The sequence below is a fragment of the Agelaius tricolor genome, unplaced genomic scaffold (genome assembly GCF_023055355.1).
Source record: "Agelaius tricolor isolate 1412-34295 unplaced genomic scaffold, bAgeTri1.0.p SCAF_85, whole genome shotgun sequence".
Classification (NCBI taxonomy): domain Eukaryota; kingdom Metazoa; phylum Chordata; class Aves; order Passeriformes; family Icteridae; genus Agelaius; species Agelaius tricolor.
This window is the reverse complement of record NW_027269345.1, coordinates 614789-639233: the sequence shown is the minus strand read 5'-3', so window position 1 is coordinate 639233 and position 24445 is coordinate 614789. Positions and strand designations below refer to the sequence as shown.

The 24445-nt window shown below is 61.1% G+C and overlaps 2 protein-coding genes across 19 annotated transcripts; both read right to left on the bottom strand.

The window, feature by feature from the left end:
- Window positions 1–2: 2 nt before the first annotated feature.
- On the bottom strand, window positions 3–3892 carry LOC139585586 (uncharacterized serine/threonine-protein kinase SBK3-like). The gene is made up of 5 exons (XM_071418380.1): window positions 3775–3892; window positions 2620–2638; window positions 1879–2206; window positions 111–637; window positions 3–6 (listed from the first exon to the last, which is right to left on the bottom strand). Exons 1-5 carry the CDS (start codon window positions 3890–3892, stop codon window positions 3–5), a joined length of 996 nt encoding a protein of 331 aa, XP_071274481.1.
- Window positions 3772–24342, bottom strand: LOC139585592 (zinc finger protein 628-like). 18 transcript variants are annotated; one of them, XM_071418385.1, is made up of 9 exons: window positions 23873–24342; window positions 18532–23189; window positions 17930–18065; window positions 17405–17804; window positions 5761–5829; window positions 5573–5653; window positions 5371–5454; window positions 4887–4979; window positions 3772–3898 (listed from the first exon to the last, which is right to left on the bottom strand). In XM_071418385.1, exons 2-9 carry the CDS (start codon window positions 23179–23181, stop codon window positions 3892–3894), a joined length of 5520 nt encoding a protein of 1839 aa, XP_071274486.1. In that variant the 5' UTR covers window positions 23182–23189; window positions 23873–24342; the 3' UTR covers window positions 3772–3891. The 18 variants fall into 18 exon arrangements, 6 of the variants coding, with proteins under 6 accessions (XP_071274486.1, XP_071274489.1, XP_071274488.1 ...); XM_071418388.1 differs by lacking the exons at window positions 3772–3898; window positions 4887–4979; window positions 5371–5454; window positions 5573–5653; window positions 5761–5829 and having other exon boundaries at window positions 17545–17672; window positions 17867–18065; window positions 23873–24339; XM_071418387.1 differs by lacking the exons at window positions 3772–3898; window positions 4887–4979; window positions 5371–5454; window positions 5573–5653; window positions 5761–5829 and having other exon boundaries at window positions 17603–17722; window positions 17867–18065; window positions 23873–24339.
- Window positions 24343–24445: the final 103 nt, after the last annotated feature.

The window sequence follows — 24445 nt, the reverse complement described above, 5'->3', positions numbered from 1 at the left end:
CCTCACCTGTTGGGCTCACCTGTCCCCCCTGCTCTATGGAGCTCACCTGTCCCCCCTCACCTGCTGCGCCCCCCCGTGCCCCGTGCCGCCTCCAGGCCCCGCCCAGGTACCTGAGCACCTCCCCAGGTGGGCTCCTCCTCCCTGCCTGGGGGTGGAGCAGCCCCCGCAGCATCTCCAGCCCCGCCCCCGCCAGGCCCCTCCAGCTGCGCCCGGGCGGCCCCGCCCCCTCCCCCTCTGCGCAGGCGCGGCCGTGCCAGGCGCGGAAGCGGCGGAAGGCGGGGTCGGAGCGCGCAGGCGCGGCCCAGGGGAAGCTGCCGGTGAGCAGCGCGAACAGCAGCACCCCCAGCGCCCAGGTGTCCACGGGCGGCGCCAGGTGGGGCTCACCTGGGCGCGGGCGGGCGCGCGGCAGCAGCTCCGGGGCGGTGTAGGGGGCGTGGCCGGGGGCGGGGCGCACCTGCGCGCCCTGCACGCGCGTCAGGCCGAAGTCGCCGAGCTTGACCAGGTGGCACTCGGGGTCAAAGGCCAGCACGTTGTCCAGCTTCAGGTCGGCGTGCACCAGGGCGTGGCCGTGCAGGTAACAGAGCGCCGAGCACACCTGGGCGGCGCAGCGCTTCACCTGCGGCTCCGGGAGGCCCACCTGGGGACGGGGGAGGGGACACAGATGGGGACAGGTAACACACCTGGGGACGGGGGGGACAGATGGGATCAGCTGGGGACACCTGGGGACACACCTGGGGACGGGGAGGGGACACAGCTGGGGTCACACCTGGGACAGGGGACACGCCCAGCGTCACCTGGGGGCACCTGGGGACACACCTGGGGACACACCTGGGGACAGGGGACACAGCTGGGGACGGGGGGGACACAGTTGGGGTCACACCTGGGGACACACCTGGGGACAGGGGGGACACCTGGGGTTACCTGGGGACACACCTGAGACAGGTAACACAGCTGGGGGCACACCTGGGGACAGGGGACACACCTGGGAGGGGCAGTGATTCACCTGCGGCTCTGGGATGCCCACCTGGGGATGGGGGACACACCTGAGGTCACACCTGGGACACACCTGGGGACGGGGGACTCAGCTGGGGTCACCTGGGGACACAGCTGGGGTCACCTGTGAGGGTTCACCTGTGGCTCAGGGAGACCCACCTGGGGACAGGTAACACACCTGGGGACACCTGGGGACACCTGGGGACACCTGGGGATGGGGTACACACCTGGGGACACTCAGTTGTGTCACTCAGCCAGTGCTGGGAGATCACCTGAGCACACCTGTTCTGCCAGCCAGGTGCAAAACTGTTCCCTGGTCCTACTCACCTGTCACTCACCTGTCACTCACCTGTGTCACCTGTCCCTCACCTGTCCCTCACCTGTCCCTCACCTGTGATTCACCTGTCCCCCATCTGTCCCTCACCTGTCTCACCTGTGACCTGTGACTCACCTGTCCCTCACCTGTCCCTCACCTGTCTCACCTGTCCCACCTGTCCCTCACCTGTCACTCACCTGACTCACCTGTCCCTCACCTGTCTCACCTGTGTCACCTGTCCCACCTGTCCCTCACCTGTGACTCACCTGTCCCTCACCTGTGACTCACCTGTCCCACCTGTCCCTCACCTGTGTCACCTGTCCCTCACCTGTCCCTCACCTGTGACTCACCTGTCCCTCACCTGTCCCTCACCTGTGACTCACCTGTCCCTCACCTGTCTCACCTGTCTCCCACCTGTCCCTCACCTGTCACTCACCTGACTCACCTGTCCCTCACCTGTCTCACCTGTGTCACCTGTCCCACCTGTCCCTCACCTGTCCCTCACCTGTCCCTCACCTGTCCCATCTGTGTCTCACCTGTCCCCCACCTGTCCCTCACCTGTGACTCACCCCAGGTGTGAGCAGCCCGCACAGGTCCCCCGCAGGTGCGAGCTCCTGGGCGAAGCCGAACTCGGTGGGGGTCTCGAAGGCGAGCGGCAGCACCTGGACGCAGGTGAGCGCCCCCCGCAGGCACAGGTGAGTGCAGAACTCCCGCAGGAAGCGGCACCTGGGCGTGCGCGCCTTGGAGAGCAGCTTCAGAGCCACCTGCGCACCTGGGACAGGTAACGGCACAGGTGGGACAGGTAACGGCACACCTGGGTCAGGGACGGACACACCTGGGACAGGGGACACACCTGGGACAGGTAACGACACACCTGGGTCAGGGGACGACACACACCTGGGTCAAGGGACACAGCTGGGACAGGTAAGGGATGGACACACCTGGGTCAGGGATGGACACACCTGGGTCAGGGGACAACACAGCTGGGACAGGTAACAGCACACCTGGGTGAGAGATGAACACACCTGGGACAGGGACAGACACAGCTGGGACAGGTAACGACACACCTGGGTCAGGTAATGACACAGCTGGGACAGGGGACACACCTGGGTGAGGGACAGGGGACACACCTGGGACAGGTAACGACACACCTGGGACAGGTGACACACCTGGGTGAGGGATGGACATGCCTGGGTGGGGGGACACACCTGGGACAGGTAACAGCACACCTGGGTCAGGGGACACACCTGGGACAGGTAACGGCACACCTGGGTCAGGGACAGACACACCTGGGACAGGGATGGACACACCTGGGTGAGGGTGACACACCTGGGACAGGTAACGACACACCTGGGTCAGGGAACACACCTGGGGAAGGGATGGACACACCTGGGACAGGGACAGACACACCTGGGACAGGGACAGACACACCTGGGACAGGTGACACACCTGGGTGAGGGATGGATACACCTGCACAGGTAACATGGCTGGGACAAGGACAGACACACCTGGGACAGGGACAGACACACCTGTGCCCGCAGGTGTCCCCAGGTGCGCTCACCTCCACACTGGGGCTGCTACCCAGGTGTGCCCAGATGTGCCCAGGTGTGTCCAGGTGTGTCTGTGGATATCCCCAGGTGTCCCCAGGTGTATCCCAGGTGTATCTCAGGTGTATCCCAGGTGTATCCCCAGCATATCCCAGGTGTCCCCAGGTGTGTCCCAGGTGTCCCCAGGGGTGTCCCCAGGGATGTCCCCAGGTGTATCTCAGGTGTATCCTGGGTGTATCCCCAGGTGTCCCCAGGTGTATCCCAGGTGTGTCCCCAGGTGTATCCCAGGTATCCCAGCTGTCCCCAGGTGTCCCCCCAGGTGTGTCCCCAGGTGTATCCCAGGTGTCCCCAGGTGTATCCCAGGTGTATCCCAGGTGTCCCCAGGTGTATCCCAGGTGTCCCCAGGTGTATCCCAGGTGTATCTCAGGTGTATCCTGGGTGTATCCCCAGGTGTCCCCAGGTGTATCCCAGGTATCCCAGGTGTCCCAAGGTGTATCCCCAGGTGTATTCCAGGTGTCCCCAGCTGTTCCCAGCTGTCCCCAGCTGTCCCCAGGTGTATCCCAGGTGTCCCCAGGTGTATCCCAGGTGTCCCCAGGTGTATCCCCAGGGGTGTCCCCAGGTGTATCTCAGGTGTCCCCCAGGTGTATCTCAGGTGTATCCTGGGTGTATCCCCAGGTGTCCCCAGGTGTATCCCCAGGTATCCCAGGTGTGTCCCCAGGTATCCCCAGGTGTCCCCCCAGATGTCCCCAGGTGTGTCCCCAGGTGTGTCCCCAGGTGTGTCCCCAGGTATCCCAGCTGTCCCCAGGTGTGTCCCCAGCTGTCCCCAGCTGTCCCCCCAGGTATCCCAGGTGTCCCCTCAGGTGTATCCCAGGTGTCCCCTCAGGTGTATCCCAGGTGTCCCCTCAGGTGCTCTCTCACCTCCGCGCCGGGGCCGTGCCAGCAGCACCCGCCCGTAGGAGCCGCTCCCCAGCTCTCCCAGTATGGACCAGTCCCGCTCCAGCGCCCGCCGGGGCAGCGCCCGGTCAGCGCGGGCCATCAGCGCCTGCCGGACCAGTGCACACCAGTATGGACCAGTACGGACCAGTATAAACCAGTACAGACCGGTACAGACCAGTATAAACCAATATAAACCAGTATGGACCAGTATAAACCAGTATAGACCAGTTTGGACTGGTATAAACCAGTACACTGGTCCATACTGGTTTATACTGGTTTATACCAGTCCACAGTGCAGACCAGTATAAACCAGTATAGACCAGTATGGACCAGTATGGACCAGTATAAACTAGTTTGGACAGCTATAAACCAGTATAAACCAGTATAGATCAGTACAGACCAGTATGGACCAGTATAAACCAGTATAGACCAGTACGGACCGGTATGGATCAGTATAAACCGGTATGGACTGGTATGGACCAGTACGGACCAGTATAAACCAGTAAGGACCGGTACGGACCCATATAAACCAGTATGGACTAGTATGGACTGGTATAAACCAGTATGGACCAGTTTGGACCAGTACAGACCAGTATAAACCAGTACGGACCAGTATAAACCACTACTGACCTGTATAAACCAGTAAGGACCAGTATAAACCATAAAGGACTGGTATGGACCGGTACAGACCAGTACGGACCAGTATAAACCAGTAAGGACCGGTATGGACTAGTATGGACCAGTATAAACCAGTTTGGACCAGTATTTCGTGGTATAAACCAGTATGGACCCATATAAACCAGTGTGGACCATTACAGACCAGTATAAACCAGTAAGGACCAGTACGGACCAGTATGGAGTGGTATAAACCAGTAAGGACCAGTACGGACCAGTATGGAGTGGTATAAACCAGTATAGACCAGTACAGGCCACAATAAACCAGTATGGGCCAGTACAGACCAGTATAAACCAGTACAGATCATTCATTATAAACCAGTTTGGACCAGTAGAAACCAGTACAAACCAGTACAGATCATTATAAACCAGTTTGGACCAGTAGAAACCAGTAGAAACCAGTAGAAACCAGTACAGACCTGCAGGAGCCGCTCCTGAGCCTGAGCCACCGACTCCTCATCGTCATCATCGTCACCTTCATCATCCGCGGCCTCCACGGGGACGTCCATGATCTGCCACCAGTACAGACCAGTACAAACCAGTACAGACCAGTACAAACCAGTATGAACCAGCATAAACCAGTACAGACCAGTATAACCCAGTACAGATCATTCATTATAAACCAGTTTGGACCAGTACAAACCAGTACAAACCAGTACAGATCATTATAAACCAGTTTGGACCAGTAGAAACCAGTAGAAACCAGTACAGACCAGTACAAACCAGTACAGACCTGCAGGAGCCGCTCCTGAGCCTGAGCCACCGACTCCTCATCGTCATCATCGTCACCTTCATCATCCGCGGCCTCCACGGGGACGTCCATGATCTGCCACCAGTACAGACCAGTATAGACCAGCATAAACCAGTACAAACCAGTATAACCCAGTACAAACCAGTACAGACCTGCAGGGGGCACTCCTGAGCCTGCTCATCATCATCATCGTCACCTTCAGCAGCAGCAGCGGCCTCTGAGGGGGCATCTGTGGCCTGCAGACCAGTATGGACCAGTACAGACCAGTACAAACCAGTACAGACCAGTATAAACCAGTACAGACCGGTACAAACCAGTACAGACCGGTACAAACCAGTACAGACCGGTACAGACCTGCAGGAGCCGCTCCCGAGCCTGCTCTTCATCATCATCACCTTCATCATCATCAGTGGCCTCCACGGGGACATCCATGATCTGCCACCAGTACAAACCAGTACAGACCAGTATAACCCAGTACAAACCAGTACAGAGCAGTACAAACCAGTATAACCCAGTATGAACCAGTACAAACCAGTACAGACCTGCAGGGGGTGCTCCTGAGCCTGCTCATCATCATCATCGTCACCTTCATCCGAGGGGGCGTCCATGGCCTGAACCAGTATGGACCAGTATAAACCAGTATGGACCAGTATAGCCAGTACAGACCAGTATAACCCAGTGTAAATCGGTATAACCCAGTATAAACCAGTACAGACCAGTATAACCCAGTGTAAGCCAGTATGGACCAATATAAGCCAGCATGAACCAGTTTAAACCAGTATAACCCAGTATGGACCAGTATGACCAATATAACCCAGTACAAACCAGTATAACCAGTATAACCAGTACAACACAGGATAACCCAGTACAAACCAGTATAACCAGTATGAATCAGTCTAACCAGTACAAACCAATATAACCCAGTTCTGGCCAGTATGGACCAGTATATCCCAGTATATCCCAGTATGGACCAGTATATCCCAGTATATCCCAGTATATCCCAGTATAACCCAGTATAACCAGTATAACCCAGTGTAACCCAGTATATCCCAGTATATCCCAGTATAACCCAGTATCTCCCAGTATATCCCAGTATGTCCCAGTATAACCCAGTATACCCCAGTATATCCCAGTATACCCCAGTATGTCCCAGTATATCCCAGTATATCCCAGTATGTCCCAGTCTATCCCAGTATCCCCCAGTCTATCCCAGTATATCCCAGTATAACCCAGTCTATCCCAGTATCCCCCAGTCTATCCCAGTATCCCCCAGTCTATCCCAGTCTATCCCAGTATAACCAGTATAACCAGTATCCCCCAGTCTATCCCAGTATCTCCCAGTCTATCCCAGTCTATCCCAGTATAACCAGTATAACCAGTATCCCCCAGTCTATCCCAGTATCTCCCAGTCTATCCCAGTATATCCCAGTATATCCCAGTATAACCCAGTATAATCCAGTATCCCCCAGTCTATCCCAGTATCCCCCAGTATCCCCCAGTATCCCCCAGTATCCCCCAGTCTATCCCAGTATCTCCCAGTATATCCCAGTATAACCAGTATAATCCAGTATAACCTGTATCTCCCAGTATAACCCAGTCTATCCCAGTCTATCCCAGTCTATCCCAGTATCTCCCAGTATCCCCCAGTATATCCCAGTATAACCCAGTACAACCCAGTATCCCCCAGTCTATCCCAGTCTATCCCAGTTATCCCAGTATCTCCCAGTATAACCAGTATAACCCAGTGTAACCCAGTATATCCCAGTCTATCCCAGTCTATCCCAGTATAATCCAGTATAACCAGTATATCCCAGTATCTCCCAGTATCTCCCAGTATATCCCAGTATCTCCCAGTATCCCCAGTATATCCCAGTATATCCCAGTATATCCCAATATATCCCAGTATCCCCCAGTCTATCCCAGTCTATCCCAGTATCCCCCAGTATCCCCCAGTCTATCCCAGTCCCTCCCAGTCTATCCCAGTCTATCCCAGTCTATCCCAGTCTATCCCAGTATACCCCAGTCTATCCCAGTATCTCCCAGTATCTCCCAGTATAACCCAGTCTATCCCAGTCCAACCCCTCCAGTTCCCCTCCCCCCTCCCCTCCCCCCCAGCACCTGTTCCCCTCCCCCCCCCCCGGTGTCCCCAGGGCCACCTGTCCGAGTGCCACCGGTGTCACCAATGCCACCGGGGCCACCGGCGCCACCTGTTCCCGTGTCACCCGTGTCACCCGTGTCACCCGTGTCACCAGGTGGCCCCGAGGGGGCCCAGGTGTCCCCAGGGGGGGCCCAGATGGCCCCGAGTGTCCCTGAGTGTCACCAAGGGTCCCCCAGCTGTCCCCGAGTGTCACCAGGGTCCCCCAGCTGTCCCCAAGGCTCCCCCAGCTGTCCCCAGGGTGGCCCCAGGGTGGCCCAGCTGTCCCCAAGAGGCCGCAGGGGTGGCCCAGCTGTCCCCAAGGGGGGCTCAGCTGTCCCCAGGGTCCCCAAGTGTCACCGAGGGTGGCCCAGCTGTCCCCAAGAGGCCGCAGGGGTGGCCCAGGTGTCCCCAAGGGGGGCCCAGATGGCCCCGAGTGTCCCCAAGTGTCACCAGGGTCCCCCAGCTGTCCCCAAGAGTCCCCAGGGGTGGCCCAGCTGTCCCCAAGGGGGGCTCAGCTGTCCCCAGGGTCCCCCCGCTGTCCCCAAGTGGGGCCCAGATGGCCCCGAGTGTCCCCAAGTGTCACCAAGGGTGGCCCAGCTGTCCCCAGGGGTGGCCCAACTGCCCCCAGGGTGTCCCCAGGGTGTCACCAGGGGTCCCCACGCTGTCCGCAAGCGGGGCCCACATGGTCCCGGGGTCCCCCCACTGTCCCCAAGGGGGCCCAGATGGCCCCAAGTGTCCCCAGGTGGCCCCAGGGTGGCCCAGCTGTCCCCAGGGTGTCCCCAAGGGTCCCTCCACTGTCCCCAAGGGGGCCCAGATGGCCCCGAGTGTCCCCAGGTGTCCCCAGGGTGTCCCCAAGGGTCCCCCCGCTGTCCCCAAGGGGACCCAGATGGCCCCAAGTGTCCCCAGGTGGCCCCAGGGTGGCCCAGCTGTCCCCAGGGTGTCCCCAAGGGTCCCTCCACTGTCCCCAAGGGGGCCCAGATGGCCCCGAGTGTCCCCAGGTGTCCCCAGGGTGTCCCCAAGGGTCCCCCCGCTGTCCCCAGGGTGGCCGAGATGGCCCCAAGTGTCCCCAGGTGTCCCCAGGGTGCCCCCAAGGGTCCCCCCGCTGTCCCCAAGGGGACCCAGATGGCCCCAAGTGTCCCCAGGTGGCCCCAGGGTGGCCCTAGGGTGGCCCAGCTGTCCCCAGGGTGTCCCCAAGGCTCCCCCCGCTGTCCCCAAGGGGGCCCAGATGGCCCCGAGTGTCCCCAGGTGTCCCCGAGAGTGCCCCAAGGGTCCCCCCCTCTGTCCCCAAAGGGGCCCAGATGGCCCCGAGTGTCCCCAAGTGTCGCCGAGGGTGGCCCCGCTGTCCCCAGGGGTGGCCCGGGGGGTGGCCCCGCTGTCCCCAGGGTGGCCCAGCTGTCCCCAGGGTGGCCCAGCTGTCCCCGCGGTGTCGCAGGTGCCCCACCTGTGTCCGGGCGCTGTGGCTGTCCCCAGGTGTCCCCGCTGTCCCCTTGGGCCGTGTCCCCCCCGGTGGCCCCGCGGTTGTGACTCAGAGTTTCCCGTGCCCGCGGTGCCACCGCCCCGCCGGGATTGTCACCTGCGCCGCGACAGCGCGGGGACAGCGCGGGGACAGCGCGGGGACAGGGGGGGACAGAGCGGGGACAGGGGGGGACAGCGAGGGGACAGGGGGGACACAGGGGACAGAGCGGGGACAGGGGGGGACAGCGAGGGGACAGGGGGGGACAGAGCGGGGACAGCGCGGGGAGAGAGGGGGACAGAGGGAGACGGGAGGGGACAGAGCGGGGACAGGGGGGGACAGCGCGGGGACAGGGGGGGACAGAGCGGGGACAGCGCGGGGAGAGGGGGGGACAGAGAGACAGGGGGGGACAGAGCGGGGACAGGGGGGGACAGAGAGAGATGGGCGGGGACAGAGCGGGGACAGGGGGGGACACGGGGGACAGAGAGAGACAGGGGGGACAGAGAGAGACGGGAGGGGACAGCGAGGGGACAGGGGGGGACAGAGAGAGACAGAGGGGGACAGAGCGGGGACAGAGAGACGGGAGGGGACAGAGCGGGGACAAGGGGGGGACAGAGCGGGGACAGGGCGGGGACAGAGCGGGGAGGGGGGGGACAGAGACGGGGGGGGACAGAGCGGGGACAGGGGGGGACACGGGGAGGGGGGACACGGGGGGACATCGGGGGGGACACGGGGAACAGCGAGAGATGGGGGGGACAGGGCAGGGACAGTGCGGGGACACAGGGGGAAACGAGGGACACGGGGGGACACAGAAGGGACACAGGGGGGACACAGGGGACAGAGGGGGACAGGGGGGGACACGAGGAGGGACAGTGCGGGGACAAGGGAGAAACGGGGGACACAGGGGGGACAGAGCGGGGACAGAGCGGGGACAGGGGGGGACACAAGGGGGGGACAGCGCGGGGAGAGGGGGGGACAGCACGAGGGACAGAGGGGACAGAGGGGACAGCGAGAGACCGGGGGGACAGTGGGGGACAGAGGGGACAGAGCAGGGGACAGGGAGGGACACGGGGGGGGAGACACGGGGGGACAGAGGGACGGGGGGGATGGGGGACAGGGACAAGAAGGGGACAGGGGGACAGGAGAGGGACAGAGAGGGACAGAGAGACAGAGGGGATGGGGGACACGGGGGGGACAAGGGGGACAGGAGGGGATGGGGGACGGGGACAAGAAGGGGACAGGGGGACAGGGAGGGGACAGAGGGACGAAAGGGAGGGTGGGGGACAAGAAGAGGACAGGGGGACAGGGAGGGACAGGGGGACAGGGAGACAGGGGACAGAGAGAAGGGAACAGGACGGGAGGGGGGACAGGGGGACAGGGACAGGAGGGGACAGAGGGACAAAAGGAGGGGGGGGGGATGGGGGACAGGGGGACAGGGGGAGGGCAGGGGGACAAGAAGGGGACAGGAGGGGACAGGAGGGGACAGGGGGACAGGGACAGGAGAGGGACAGGGGGGATGGGGGACACGGAGGGACAGGAGGGGACAGGAGGGGACAGAGAGACAGGGACGGGGGATGGGGACGCGGAGGGACAAGGGGGACAGGAGGGGACAGAGGGACAGGAGGGCATGGGGGACACGGAGGGACAGGAGGGGACAGAGGGACAGGGGGGATGGGGGACACGGAGGGGACAGAGAGAAGGGAACAGGACGGGAGGGGGGACAGGGGGACAGGGACAGGAGGGGACAGAGGGACAAAAGGAGGGGGGGGGGATGGGGGACACAGGGGGACAGGGGGAGGGCAGGAGGGGACAGGGACAGGAGAGGGGGACAGAGGGACAAGAGTGGGACAGGGGACAGAAGGAGAGAGGGGGGGACAAGGGGGGGGACACGGGGGTGGGGGACAGGAGGGGACAGGGGGACAGGGACAGGGGGACAGGGACAGGAGGGGACAGGGGGACAAAGTGGAGGGGGACAGGAGGGGACAGAGGGACAGGGGGACAGGGAGAGGAGGGGACAGGAGGGGACAGGAGGGGACAGGGGGACAAAAGGGGAGGGGGACAGGAGGGGACAAGGTGGGGACACGGAGGGGGACAGGAGGGGACAAAGGGGGATGGGGGAATGGGGGGGACAAGGAGGGGGACACGGAGGGGGACAGGACACAGGGACAGGGACGGGAGGGGACAGGAGGGGACAGGAGGGGACAGGACACAGGGACAGGGACGGGGGTGGCACAGGGACAGGAGGGGACAGGAGGGGACAGGAGGGGACAGGAGGGGACAGGGGGGGACACGGAGGGGGACAGGACACAGGGACAGGGACAGGAGGGGACAGGAGGGGACAGGAGGGCAGGGGGGACAAGGGGACGCAAAGGGACAAGGCAGGGACAGGGGGAGACTGGGATGGGCTGGGAGGGGGTTTGGGGCACTGGGATGTACTGGGATATACTGGGATGTACTGGGATGTACTGGGATATACTGGGACAGTGAACCTGGATGTATGGAGCTGTACTGGGCCATACTGGAGTCATACTGGGCCATACTGGGCCATACTGGGCCATACTGGAGTCATACTGGAGTCATACTGGGCCATACTGGGCCATACTGGGGCATACTGGGCCATACTGGGCCATACTGGAGTCATACTGGGACATACTGGAGTCATACTGGGCCATACTGGGGCATACTGGGCCATACTGGGCCATACTGGGACCATACTGGGACCATACTGGACCATACTGGGCCATACTGGGCCATACTGGTGTCCCCAAACCCTGCACCAAGGACTGGGCCCAGTGCTGCCCAGTCCCTCCCAGTTTACCCCAGTTTATCCCAGTCCCTCCCAGTATATCCCAGTTTATCCCAGTGTATCCCAGTTTGTCCCAGTATATCCCAGTGTCTCCCAGTATATCCCAGTCCCTCCCAGTTTATCCCAGTTTATCCCAGTTCCTCCCAGTTTATCCCAGTATATCCCAGTCCCTCCCAGTTTATCCCAGTTTATCCCAGTCCCTCCCAGTATATCCCAGTATATCCCAGTCCCTCCCAGTTTATCCCAGTTTATCCCAGTATCTCCCAGTCTCTCCCAGTTTATCCCAGTCCCTCCCAGTCCCTCCCAGTTTATCCCAGTATATCCCAGTCCCTCCCAGTATATCCCAGTTTATCCCAGTCCCTCCCAGTTTATCCCAGTCCCTCCCAGTCCCTCCCAGTTTATCCCAGTCTCTCCCAGTTTATCCCAGTCCCTCCCAGTCCCTCCCAGTATATCCCAGTTTATCCCAGTCGCTCCCAGTTTATCCCAGTTTATCCCAGTTTATCCCAGTTTATCCCAGTTCCTCCCAGTCCCTCCCAGTCCCCCCCGCTGTTCCCCCTGCCCCTCCCCCCCGCACCTGTCGCTGTCTCTGCCCTTCCCCGGTAATTAATCCCTGCCCTAATTAACCCCTGCAATTAACCCCTGCCGCAGCTCAACCCGCTCATTAATCAGTCCCGGTAATTAATCCCTGCCCTAATTAACCCCTGCAATTAACCCCTGCGGCAGCTCAACCCGCTCATTAATCAGTCCCGGTAATTAATCCCTGCCCTAATTAACGCCTGCAATTAACCCCTGCGGCAGCTCAACCCGCTCATTAATCACACACGGTAATTAATCCCTGCCCTAATTAACCCCTGCAATTAACCCCTGCCGCAGCCCAACCCGCTCATTAATCAGTCCCGGTAATTAATCCCTGCCCTAATTAACCCCTGCAATTAACCCCTGCGGCAGCTCAACCCGCTCATTAATCAGTCCCGGTAATTAATCCCTGCCCTAATTAACCCCTGCGGCAGCCCCGCTCATTAATCACACACGGTCATTAATCATCCCGCTCATTAATTATCCCAGTCATTAATCATCCCGCTCATTAATCATCCCGCTCATTAATTATCCCAGTCATTAATCATCCAGCTCATTAATCATCCCGCTCATTAATCATTCCGCTCATTAATTATCCCAGTCATTAATCATCCAGCTCATTAATCATCCCGCTCATTAATCATCCCGCTCATTAATCATCCTGGTCATTAATCATCCCGGTAATTAACCATCCTGGTCATTAATTATTCCGGTAATTAATAATCCCGGTAATTAATCATCCCGGTAATTAATCATCCCAGTCATTAATCATTCCCCGCTCATTAATCATCCAGCTCATTAATCATTCCCCGGTCATTAATCATCCCGCTAATTAATCATTCCGGTAATTAATCATTCCGGTAATTAATAATCCCGGTAATTAATCATCCTAGTGATTAATCATCCTGGTCATTAATCATTCCGGTAATTAATCATCCTGGTCATTAATCATTCCGGTAATTAATCATTCCGGTAATTAATCATTTCCCGGTAATTAATCACACCCGGTAATTAATAATTCAGCCCAGCGCTCCCAGTCCATCCCAGTTCAGCGCTCCCAGTTAATCCCAGTTCTCCCAGTCCATCCCAGTTAATCCCAGTTCAGCGCTCCCAGTCCATCCCAGTTCAGCGCTCCCAGTTCAGCCCAGTTCAGCCCAGTCCATCCCAGTGCTCCCAGTTAATCCCAGTTCAGCCCAGTACAGCCCAGTGCTCCCAGTTCAGTGCTCCCAGTTCGGCCCAGTTCAGCGCTCCCAGTGAATCCCAGTCCATCCCAGTCCATCCCAGTCCCCTCCCAGTCCCTCCCAGTCCATCCCAGTTCCATCCCAGTCCATCCCAGTTCCCTCCCAGTGCTCCCAGTTCAGCGCTCCCAGTTAATCCCAGTCCATCCCAGTTCAACCCAGTCCCCTCCCAGTTCCCTCCCAGTGCTCCCAGTGCTCCCAGTCCCCTCCCAGTCCCCTCCCAGTTCCCTCCCAGTCCATCCCAGTTCCCTCCCAGTGCTCCCAGTTCAGCGCTCCCAGTTAATCCCAGTCCATCCCAGTTCGGCCCAGTCCATCCCAGTCCCTCCCAGTTCATCCCAGTCCATCCCAGTTCCTCCCCCCCGCACCTGTAGGGGCTCATTAACAGCGCCCCCTAATTAACGCCTGCCGCTAATTAACCCCTGCACTCCTGTCACAGACCCTCCCCGGTAATTAATCATTTCCTGGTAATTAATCATTCCCTGGTAATTAATCATTCCTTGGTAATTAATAATTCCCTGGAAATTAATCATTCCTTGGTAATTAATCATTCCCTGGTAATTAATCATTCCTTGGTAATTAATAATTCCCTGGTAATTAATCATTCCCTGGTAATTAATCATTCCTCCCGGTCATTAATCATTCCCTGGTAATTAATCATTCCCTGGTAATTAATCACTCCTCCCGATCATTAATCATTCCCTGGTAATTAATCATTCCTTGGTAATTAATAATTCCACAGTAATTAATAATTCCCTGGTAATTAATCATTCCTTGGTAATTAATCATTCCCTGGTAATTAATCATTCCTCCCGATCATTAATCATTCCCTGGTAATTAATCATTCCTTGGTAATTAATCATTCCCTGGTAATTAATCATTCCTCCCGGTAATTAATCGTCCCGGTAATTATTCATTCCCGGTAATTAAACATGCGCGGTAGTTAATCAATTCCCCCTGGTAATTAATCATTCCCCAGGGTAATTAATCATTCCTCCCGGTAATTAATCATTCCTCGCGGTAATTAATCATTCCCCAGGGTAATTAATCATTCCCCAGGGTAATTAATCACCCCTCCCGGTCATTAATCACCGTCTGTAATCAATCCCGGTCATTAATCACCGCTAATTAGCGCGGGCACAGGTGGCCGGGCTGGGGGCAGGGGCGGCCTCGAATTCCTCCCGGGTCAGAGCGGGGAGCGAACGGAGCTCCCAGTATGGACCAGTATAAACCAGTACGGACCAGTATGGACCGGTATAAACCAGTATAAACCAGTATGGACCAGTATAAACCAGTATGGACCGGTATAAACCAGTATGGACCGGTATAAACCAGTATGGACCAGTACAGACCAGTATAAACCAGTACAGAGCAGTCCCTCCTCGTATAAACCGGTATGGGCCAGTATAAACCAGTAGGGACCAGTACAGACCAGTTCAGTGCTCCCAGTTCAGCCCAGTTCCCCCAGTCCCTCCCAGTTTGTCCCAGTCCCTCCCAGTTTGTCCCAGTCCCTCCTGGTCCGTCCCAGTCCCTCCCAGTTTGTCCCAGTCCCTCCCAGTTTGTCCCAGTCCCTCCCAGTCCTTCCCAATCCCTCACAGTTTATCCCAGTTTGTCCCAGTCCCTCCCAGTTTGTCCCAGTTTGTCCCAGTCCCTCCCAGTTTGTCCCAGTTTGTCCCAGACCCTCCCAGTCCCTCCCAGTTTGTCCCAATCCCTCCCAGTTTGTCCCAGTTTGTCCCAGTCACCCCCAATCACCTCCCAGTCCCTCCCAGTTTGTCCCAGTCCCTCCCAGTTTGTCCCAGTCCTTCCCAGTCCCTCCCAGTTCATCCCAGTCCCTCCCAGTTTGTCCCAGTTTGTCCCAGTTTGTCCCAGTTTGTCCCAGTCCCTCCCAGTTCCCCCGGCCGTGCCCGGGTGGGGGAGGGGCGCTGGCGCGGGGCCCGGTGGGGGAGGGGCAGGGCCAGGGACAGGTGCGGGGGGACCGAAATAACCGGGGGGGGAGGGGAGGGGAACTGGGAGGGACTGGGGGGAACTGGGAGAGACTGGGATGGACTGGGGGGAACTGGGAGAGACTGGGAGGGAACTTGGGGGGAACTGGGATGGACTGGGAGGGAACTGGGATGGACTGGGATGGACTGGGAGGGAACTGGGATGGACTGGGAGGGACTGGGAGGGACTGGGAGGGACTGGGATGGACTGGGATGGACTGGGGGGAACTGGGAGGGACTGGGAGAGACTGGGATGGACTGGGAGAGACTGGGATGGACTGGGAGGGACTGGGATGGACTGGGAGAGACTGGGATGGACTGGGATGGACTGGGGGGAACTGGGAGAGACTGGGATGGACTGGGAGGGACTGGGATGGACTGGGAGGGACTGGGGGGAACTGGGAGAGACTGGGATGGACTGGGAGGGACTGGGGGGCACTGGGATGGACTGGGAGAGACTGGAAGAGACTGGGATGGACTGGGAGGGAACTGGGAATACTGGAGGGGAACTTGGGGGGGAACTGGGAGGGACTGGGATGGACTGGGAGGGATTGGGAGGGGACTGGGACGGACTGTGAGTAAACTGGGGGGCACTGGGATGGACTGGGAGAGACTGGGGGGGAACTGGGAGGGACCGGGGGGGAACTGGGAGAGACTGGGGCGAAACTGGGAGGAACTGGGAGGGGACTGGGGAGCACTGAGCCATACTGTGGGATACTGGGACCAGACTGGGACCATACTGGGACCATACTGGGATGGACTGGGCCATACTGGGATGAACTGGGGCCATACTGGGATGAACTGGGCCATACTGGGATGGACTGGGCCATACTGGGATGGACTGGGGCCATACTAGGAATGACTGGGGCCATACTGGGAATGACTGGGGCCATACTGGGATGAACTGGGGCCACACTGGGGCCATACTGGGATGAACTGGGGCCATACTGGGATGGACTGGGGCCATACTGGGATGGACTGGGCCATACTGGGATGGACTGGGGCCATACTGGTCCATACTGGGAGCTAAAACAGCCCAGCCCCCTCTCCCAGTAACCCCTTGGCCCCGCCCCCTCCATTGGCCCCTCCCACTTTTTTTACATCTTGGCCCCGCCCCAATTGCCCCCACCCCATCCTCCCCCTTGGCCCCTCCCCTTCTTTTAGCCCCTCCCTCCCCCTTGGCCCCACCCCCTCCCTTGGCCATGGCCCCGCCCCTTCCCTTGGCCCCGCCCCTCCCGGAAGCACAAACCGCACGGAGGGGGGGGAGGGAGGGGCGCCTTTATTGACACGGGGGGAACGCGGGAACGGCCTCACCTGGGCAGGTGAGCTCAGGTACCCCCAGGTACCCCCTGGCATCCCTCAGGTACCCCCAGGTACCCCCTGGCACCCCTCAGGTACCCCCTGGCACCCCTCACCTGGGCAGGTGAGCTCAGGTACCCCCAGGTACCCCCTGGCACCCCTCAGGTACACCCCAGGTACCCCCTGGCACCTCTCACCTGGGCAGGTGAGCTCAGGTACCCCTCAGGTACCCCCTGGCACCTCTCAGGTACCCCCTGGCACCCCTCACCTGGGCAGGTGAGCTCAGGTACCCCCAGGTACCCCCTGGCACCTCTCAGGTACCCCCTGGCACCCCCTGGCACCCCTCAGGTACCCCCTGGCACCCCCTGGCACCTCTCAGGTACCCCCCAGGTACCCCCTGGCACCTCTCAGGTACCCCCTGGCACCCCTCACCTGGGCAGGTGAGCTCAGGTACCCCCCCAGGTACCCCCGGGCACCCCCCAGGTACCCCCTGGCACCCCTCACCTGGGCAGGTGAGCTCAGGTACCCCCAGGTACCCCCTGGCACCCCTCAGGTACCCCCTGGCACCCCCCAGGTACCCCCTGGCACCTCTCACCTGGGCAGGTGAGCTCAGGTACCCCCAGGTACCCCCTGGCACCCCTCAGGTACCCCCAGGTACCCCCTGGCACCTCTCAGGTACCCCCTGGCACCCCCCTCACCTGCGGGCACAGGTGTGCACAGGGTGGGGCACGGGGTCCCCCAGGCCAGGAGCACCTGGGGAGTTCCAGGTGGGCACTGGGCACCTCCAAGGTGTGTCCAGGTGGGCATTGATGTGTTCAGGTGGGCACTGGGCACCTCTGCCATGCCCAGGTGGGCATTGATGTGTCCAGGTGGGCACTGGGCACCTCCAAGGTGTGTCCAGGTGGGCACCGGGCACCTCTGCCATGTCCAGGTGGGCATTGATGTGTCCAGGTGGGCACTGGGCACCTCTGCCATGCCCAGGTGGGCATTGATGTGTCCAGGTGGGCACTGGGCACCTCCAAGGTGTGTCCAGGTGGGCACCGGGCACCTCTGCCATGTCCAGGTGGGCATTGATGTGTTCAGGTGGGCACTGGGCACCTCTGCCATGCCCAGGTGGGTGCTGGGCATCTCCAAGGTGTGTCCAGGTGGGCACTGGGCACCTGCTTGGTCTTCAGGTGAACACTGGGCACTTTCTCAGTGGGTTCCAGGTGAGCACTGGGCACCTCCAGGTGAGCGCTGGGCACCTCCCAGGTGTCTCCAGGTGGGCACTGGGCACCTCTGTGGTCTCCAGGTGGGCACTGGGCACCTCCAGGTGGGCACTGGGCACCTCCAAGGTGTGTCCAGGTGAGCAAAGGGCACCTCTGACAATGTCCAGGTGGACATTGATGTGTCCAGGTGGGCACTGGGCACCTCCAAGGTGTGTCCAGGTGGGCATTGGGAATGTCCATGGTCTCCAGGTGAGCACTGGGCACCTCTGACATGCCCAGGTGGACATTGGGCACCTCCAGGTGAGCACTGGGCACCTCTGACATGCCCAGGTGGACATTGGGCACCTCCAGGTGAGCACTGGGCACCTCCAGGTGAGCACTGGGCACCTCCCAGGTGTCTCCAGGTGAGCACTGGGCACCTCTGTGGTCTCCAGGTGGGCACTGGGCAGCTCCAAGGTCTCGGGGTGGGCACCGGGCACTTCCTAGGGGGGTTCCAGGTGCACCTCTGTGGGCTCCAGGTGAGCACCTGGCACCTTTGACGTGTCCAGGTGGGCACCGGGCACCTCCTCAGGGGTCTCCAGGTGGGCACTGGGCACTTCCAGGTGGGCACTGGGCACCTCTGACATGTCCAGGTGGGCACTGGGCACTTCCAGGTGGACATTGGGCACCTCTGACATGTCCAGGTGGGCACTGGGCAGTTCTGAGGTGTCCAGGTGGGCACTGGGCACCTCCTCCATGGTCTCCAGGTGGACATCGGTCACCTCTGAGGTCTCCAGGTGAACGCTGGGCAGTTCTGAGGTCTCCAGGTGGACATCGGTCACCTCCGTGGCGTCCAGGTGGCCATTGGTCACCTCTGTGGGTTCCAGGTGGACACTGGGCAGCTCTGAGGTCTCCAGGTGGACATCGGTCACTTCCGTGGTGTCCAGGTGGCCATTGGTCACCTCTGTGGGTTCCAGGTGGACACTGGGCAGCTCTGAGGTCTCCAGGTGGACATTGGTCACTTCCATGGTATCCAGGTGGCCATCGGTCATCTCTGAGGTCTCCAGGTGGACATCGGTCACTTCCGTGGTGTCCAGGTGGCCATTGGTCACCTCTGTGGGTTCCAGGTGGACATCGGTCACTTCCATGGTGTCCAGGTGGACATCGGTCATCTCATTGGTCTCCAGGTGGACATTGGTCACTTCTGTGGTCTGCTGGTGGACATTGGTCACCTCTGAGGTCTCCAGGTAGGCATCGGTCACCTCGGACACGTCCACGTGGCCATCGGTCACCTCTGTGGGTTCCAGGTGGACATTGGTCACTTCCATGGTGTCCAGGTGTACATCGGTCACTTCCGTGGTGTCCAGGTGGCCATTGGTCATCTCTGAGGTCTCCAGGTGGACATTGGGCAGCTCTGAGGTCTCCAGGTGGACATCGGTCACCTCCGTGGTCCCCAGGTGGACATCGGTCATCTGGGTGGGTTCCAGGTGTGCACTGGGCACCTCTGAGGTCTCCAGGTGGACATCGGTCACTTCCGTGGTGTCCAGGTGGGCATTGGTCACCCCTGATGTCTCCAGGTGGACATTGGTCATATGGGTGGTCTCCAGGTGGACCCTGGTCACCTCAGTGGTCTCCAGGTGGACATCGGTCATCTCACTCATCTCCAGGTGGGCACCAGGCACCTCCTCAGTCATCTCCAGGTGGTCTGAGGGCACCTCTGAGGTCTCCAGGTGGGCATCGGTCACTTCCGTGGTGTCCAGGTGGCCATTGGTCACCTCTGTGGGTTCCAGGTGGACACTGGGCAGCTCTGTGGGTTCCAGGTGGCCATTGGTCACCCCTGATGTCTCCAGGTGGACATCAGTCACATGGGTGGTCTGCAGGTGGACACTGGTCACCTCCGTGGTGTCCAGGTGGACATCGGTCACCTCTGAGGTGGCCAGGTGGGCACTGGGCATCTGGGTGGTGTCCAGATGGACATTGGTCATGTCAGTGGTCTCCAGGTGGACATCGTTCACCTCTGACACGTCCAGGTGGGCATTGGTCACTTCCATGGTGTCCAGGTGGACATTGGTCACATGGGTGGTCTCCAGGTGGACATCGGTCATCTCGGTGGGTTCCAGGTGGGCACTGGGCAGCTGTGACATGTCCAGGTGGGCACGGTTCATCTCAGTGGGTTCCAGGTGGACATCGGTCACCTCTGAGGTCTCCAGGTGGGCACTGGGCACCTCCTCCACGGTCTCCAGGTGGACATCGGTCACCTCTGAGATGTCCAGGTGGACATCGGTCACCTCTGTGGTCTCCAGGTGGACACTGGGCAGCTCAGTGGCCTGGAGCTGGACACCTGTGCCACCTGCAAGTGGTGGCAACACCTGGAGCTGGACATTGGCCACCTCACCTGTCTGGAGCTGGACATTGGTGCCACCCGCAGGTGGTGGCAACACCTGGAGCTGCACGTTGGTGACACCTGAGGACAGCGGCAGGGCCTGGAGCTGGACATTGGTCACCTCACCTGCCTGCAGCTGCACACCTGTGCCACCTGGGGGTGGTGGTGGCAACACCTGGAGGTGGACATTGGCCACCTCAGGTGGTGGTGGCAGCACCTGGAGCTGGACATTGGTCACCTCACCTGCCTGGAGCTGCACACCTGTGCCACCTGGGGGTGGTGGTGGCAACACCTGGAGCTGGACATTGGCCACCTCACCTGTGCAGAGCTGGACGTTGGTGACCTCAGGTGGTGCCGGCAGCACCTGGAGCTGGACATTGGTGCCACCAGGAGGTGGCGGTGGCAACACCTGGAGCTGGACGTTGGTGACCTCACCTGCCTGGAGCTGGACGCTGGTGACTTCTGAAGGCACTGGGAGCACCTGGAGCTGCACCCCTGTCACACCTGTCACACCTGTAAGACCTGTCACACCTGCCACACCTGTCACACCTACACCTCTCACACCTGCATTTGTCACGCCTGTCACACCTGTCACACCTACACCTGTCACACTTGTTACACCTACACCTGGGACCCCTGTTACACCTACACCTGTCACACCTGGGACCCCTGTTACACCTGTCACCCCTGTCACCCCTGTCACACCTACACCTGTCACACCTGTCAGCTCCCCACCTTGCACACTGGTGACCTCTGTGGCCACTGGCAGCACCTGGAGCTGGACACCTGTCACACCTGTCACACCTGTGACCCCTGTGACACCTACACCTGTCACACCTGCCACACCTACACCTGCCACACCTGTAAGCCCTGTGACACCTGTGACCCCTGTCACACCTACACCTGTCACACCTGGGACACCAACACCTGTCACACCTGTCACACCAGGACTTGTAACACCTGTCATACCTGTAAGCCCTGCCACACCTGGGACCCCTGTGACACCAACACCTGTCATACCTGTCACACCTGCACCTGTCACACCTGTCACCCCTACACCTGTCACACCTGTCACCCCTGTCACACCCACACCTGTCACACCTGTCACACCTGTCACACCTGTCACACCTGCCACCCCTGCCACCTCAGCCACCTGCAGCCGCAGCCCCGCTGCCGTCCCCTCCCTCCCCGCCCCAGGTAGGAGCAGGACGCTCTGCCAGGTGCGCTGCCCCCTGCCCACCTGCGCCAGGTGCGGCCGGGCGTGCCCGGGCGTGGCCGCCACCAGCAGCACCTTGCGCGGGGAGGCTCCGCCGGGGCCGGGCAGCACCAGGTAAGCGCCGGCGGGCACAGGTGCGGCGGCGCCAGGCGTGGCGCCGCCAGGTGCGCGGCGCGGGGCGGGGCCGTGCGTGCGCAGGTGTCTCTGCAGGTAGGCGGCCATGACGAAGGCCTTGGGACAGGCGGGGCAGCGGAAGGGCCGCGCCGCCGAGTGCGTGCGCCGGTGCAGGTGCAGGTTGGACGAGTGCGTGAAGCTCTTGCCGCAGGTGGCGCAGGTGTACGGCCGCTCGCCCGTGTGCACCCGCAGGTGCTGCCGCAGGTTGGTGGCCTGGGCGAAGCCCTTGCCGCAGGTGTCGCAGGTGTGCGGGCGCTCGCCCGTGTGCGTGTGGCGGTGGCGCCGCAGGCTGGAGGAGTTCTTGAAGGCCTTGGGGCAGGTGGGGCAGCGGTAGGGCCGCTCACCTGAGTGCTGCCGCAGGTGGTACTGGTAGTGCGACGCCCACTTGAAGGTGAGGCCGCACTGGGCGCACCTGAAGGCGCGCAGCCCCGTGTGCACGCGCAGGTGAGTCTGCAGCAGCGAGGAGCGCTTGAAGCTCTTGCCGCAGGTGGCGCAGGTGTAGGGGCGCTCACCTGTGTGGTCGCGCAGGTGATAGCGCAGCCCCGAGGAGCCCTTGAAGGCCTTGCCGCACTCGCCGCACCTGTACGGCCGCTCGGGCGGGGCCGGCGCCTCGGCCTCACCTGGCGCGGGCGGGGCTCTGGGCCGCTCGTGGCCGGGCAGGTGTCGTGCCAGCCCCGAGCCGTTCTTGAAGCTCTTGCCGCAGGTGAGGCAGCGGTGGGGCGGGGCCGGGGGCGTGGCCGGCGTCGCCGTCGCCTCCTGCTCGGCACAGGTGAGCCCCAGCGGCCTCCAGAGCGGCTCAGGTGAGGCGGCGCCGGGCGGGGCGGGGCCCTGCAGGTGCCGCTGCGGGCAGGCGCGCGAGGCCAAGGGCGTGGCGCAGGCGGGGCACTGCGGGGCGGGGCCGTGCGTGCGCCGGTGCAGGTGCAGGTTGGACGAGTGCGTGAAGCTCTTGCCGCAGGTGGCGCAGGTGTACGGCCGCTCGCCCGTGTGCACCCGCAGGTGCTGCCGCAGGTTGGTGGCCTGGGCGAAGCCCTTGCCGCAGGTGTCGCAGGTGTGCGGGCGCTCACCTGTGTGGGTGTGGCGGTGGCGCCGCAGGCTGGAGGAGTTCTTGAAGGCCTTGGGGCAGGTGGGGCAGCGGTAGGGCCGCTCACCTGAGTGCTGCCGCAGGTGGTACTGGTAGTGCGACGCCCACTTGAAGGTGAGGCCGCACTGGGCGCACCTGAAGGCGCGCAGCCCCGTGTGCACGCGCAGGTGAGTCTGCAGCAGCGAGGAGCGCTTGAAGCTCTTGCCGCAGGTGGAGCAGGTGTAGGGGCGCTCACCTGTGTGGCCCCGCAGGTGGTAGAGGAGGGCGGAGGAGCCCTTGAAGGCCTTGGGGCACTCGGGGCACTTGTAGGGGCGCTCACCTGTGTGGCTGCGCAGGTGATGCGCCAGGCGCGAGGACCAGCGGAAGGATTTGCCGCACTCCCGGCAGGTGAAGGGGTGCTCGGGGGCACCTGCGGGGGGCGCCGCGCCCGCCATGGCCGCACCTGGGGGGGACACGGCTGCAGGTGAGAGCTCAGACCTGGGACAGGTGAGAGCCCAGACCTGGGACAGGTTAGAGCCTGCATCTGATTCACATGAGAGCCCAGACCCAACCCCGAGGACAGGTGAGAGCCCACACCTGACACAGCTGAAAGCCCAAACCTGAGACAGGTGAGAGCCCAGACATGAAACAGGTGAGAGTCCAGATAAGAAACACAGGAACAGGTGAGACCCCAAAACATGGGGACAGGTGAGAGCCCAGACATGAAACACAGGAACAGATGAGACCCCAAAACATGGGGACAGGTGAGAGCCCAACCCCAGCACAGGTGAGACCCCACACCCAGTGCAGTTGGGCAGGTAAAAGCCTGGACATGAGAGACACAGGTGAGACCCCAAACCTGACATGGGGGGACACGTGAGACCCCAGCCCCATCCCAGGTGTGCAGGTGAGATCCCAAAGCCGATCCGGAGGGCGTGGCCAAGCCGGGGGCGTGGTCAGATCGCACTAGGCCCCGCCCCTTTCTATAGGCCCTGTCCCGCCCCTCACCGCTCTCAGGCCCCGCCCCTTTCCCCTCAGCCCCTTCAGGCCCCGCCTCCTTCAGGCCCGCCCCGCGCAGGCGCCGCCGCCGCGGCCCCGCCGCTTCCTCCTCCTCCTCTTCCTCCTCCTGCCCCGCTCCCCGCTCACCTGCGGGGCTCGCGGGGGCTCTGCCGGGGCCGGAGCCGGGTTAGGACCGGGTTAGAACCGGGTTAGAATCGGGCCAGAACCGGGCCCGGCGCTGCCGCCGCCGCCGCGCAACGCCCGGGCCGCGCCGCCTCACGAGGCCACGCCCCCTCCGCCTCACGAGGCCACGCCCCCTCCGCCTTCCCGCCTTCGCCGCTGCCAATTAGGCCGCGTTTCACTGGGCCAGGCCACGCCCCTCCTTTCCCCCGGAAACGCGCGCGGTGCACGCTGGGTAATGTAGTACCCAGCCCGAGCCTGGTCTAGCGGCTTTTACTGGGTTGTACTGGTCTGTACTGGTTTGTATTAATTTATACTGGTATGCACTGGTCTGTACTGGGTTGTACTGGTCTTGACTGGTTTGTACTGGTCTGTACTGGTTTGTATTAGTTTATACTGGTATATACTGGTTTCTACTGGCCCATACGGGTTTATACTGGTCCACACTGGTTTTTATACTGGTAATACTGGCTATACTGGTCCGTACTGGTTTATACTGGTCCATACTGCTTTATACTGGCTCTACTGGTCTGTACTGGT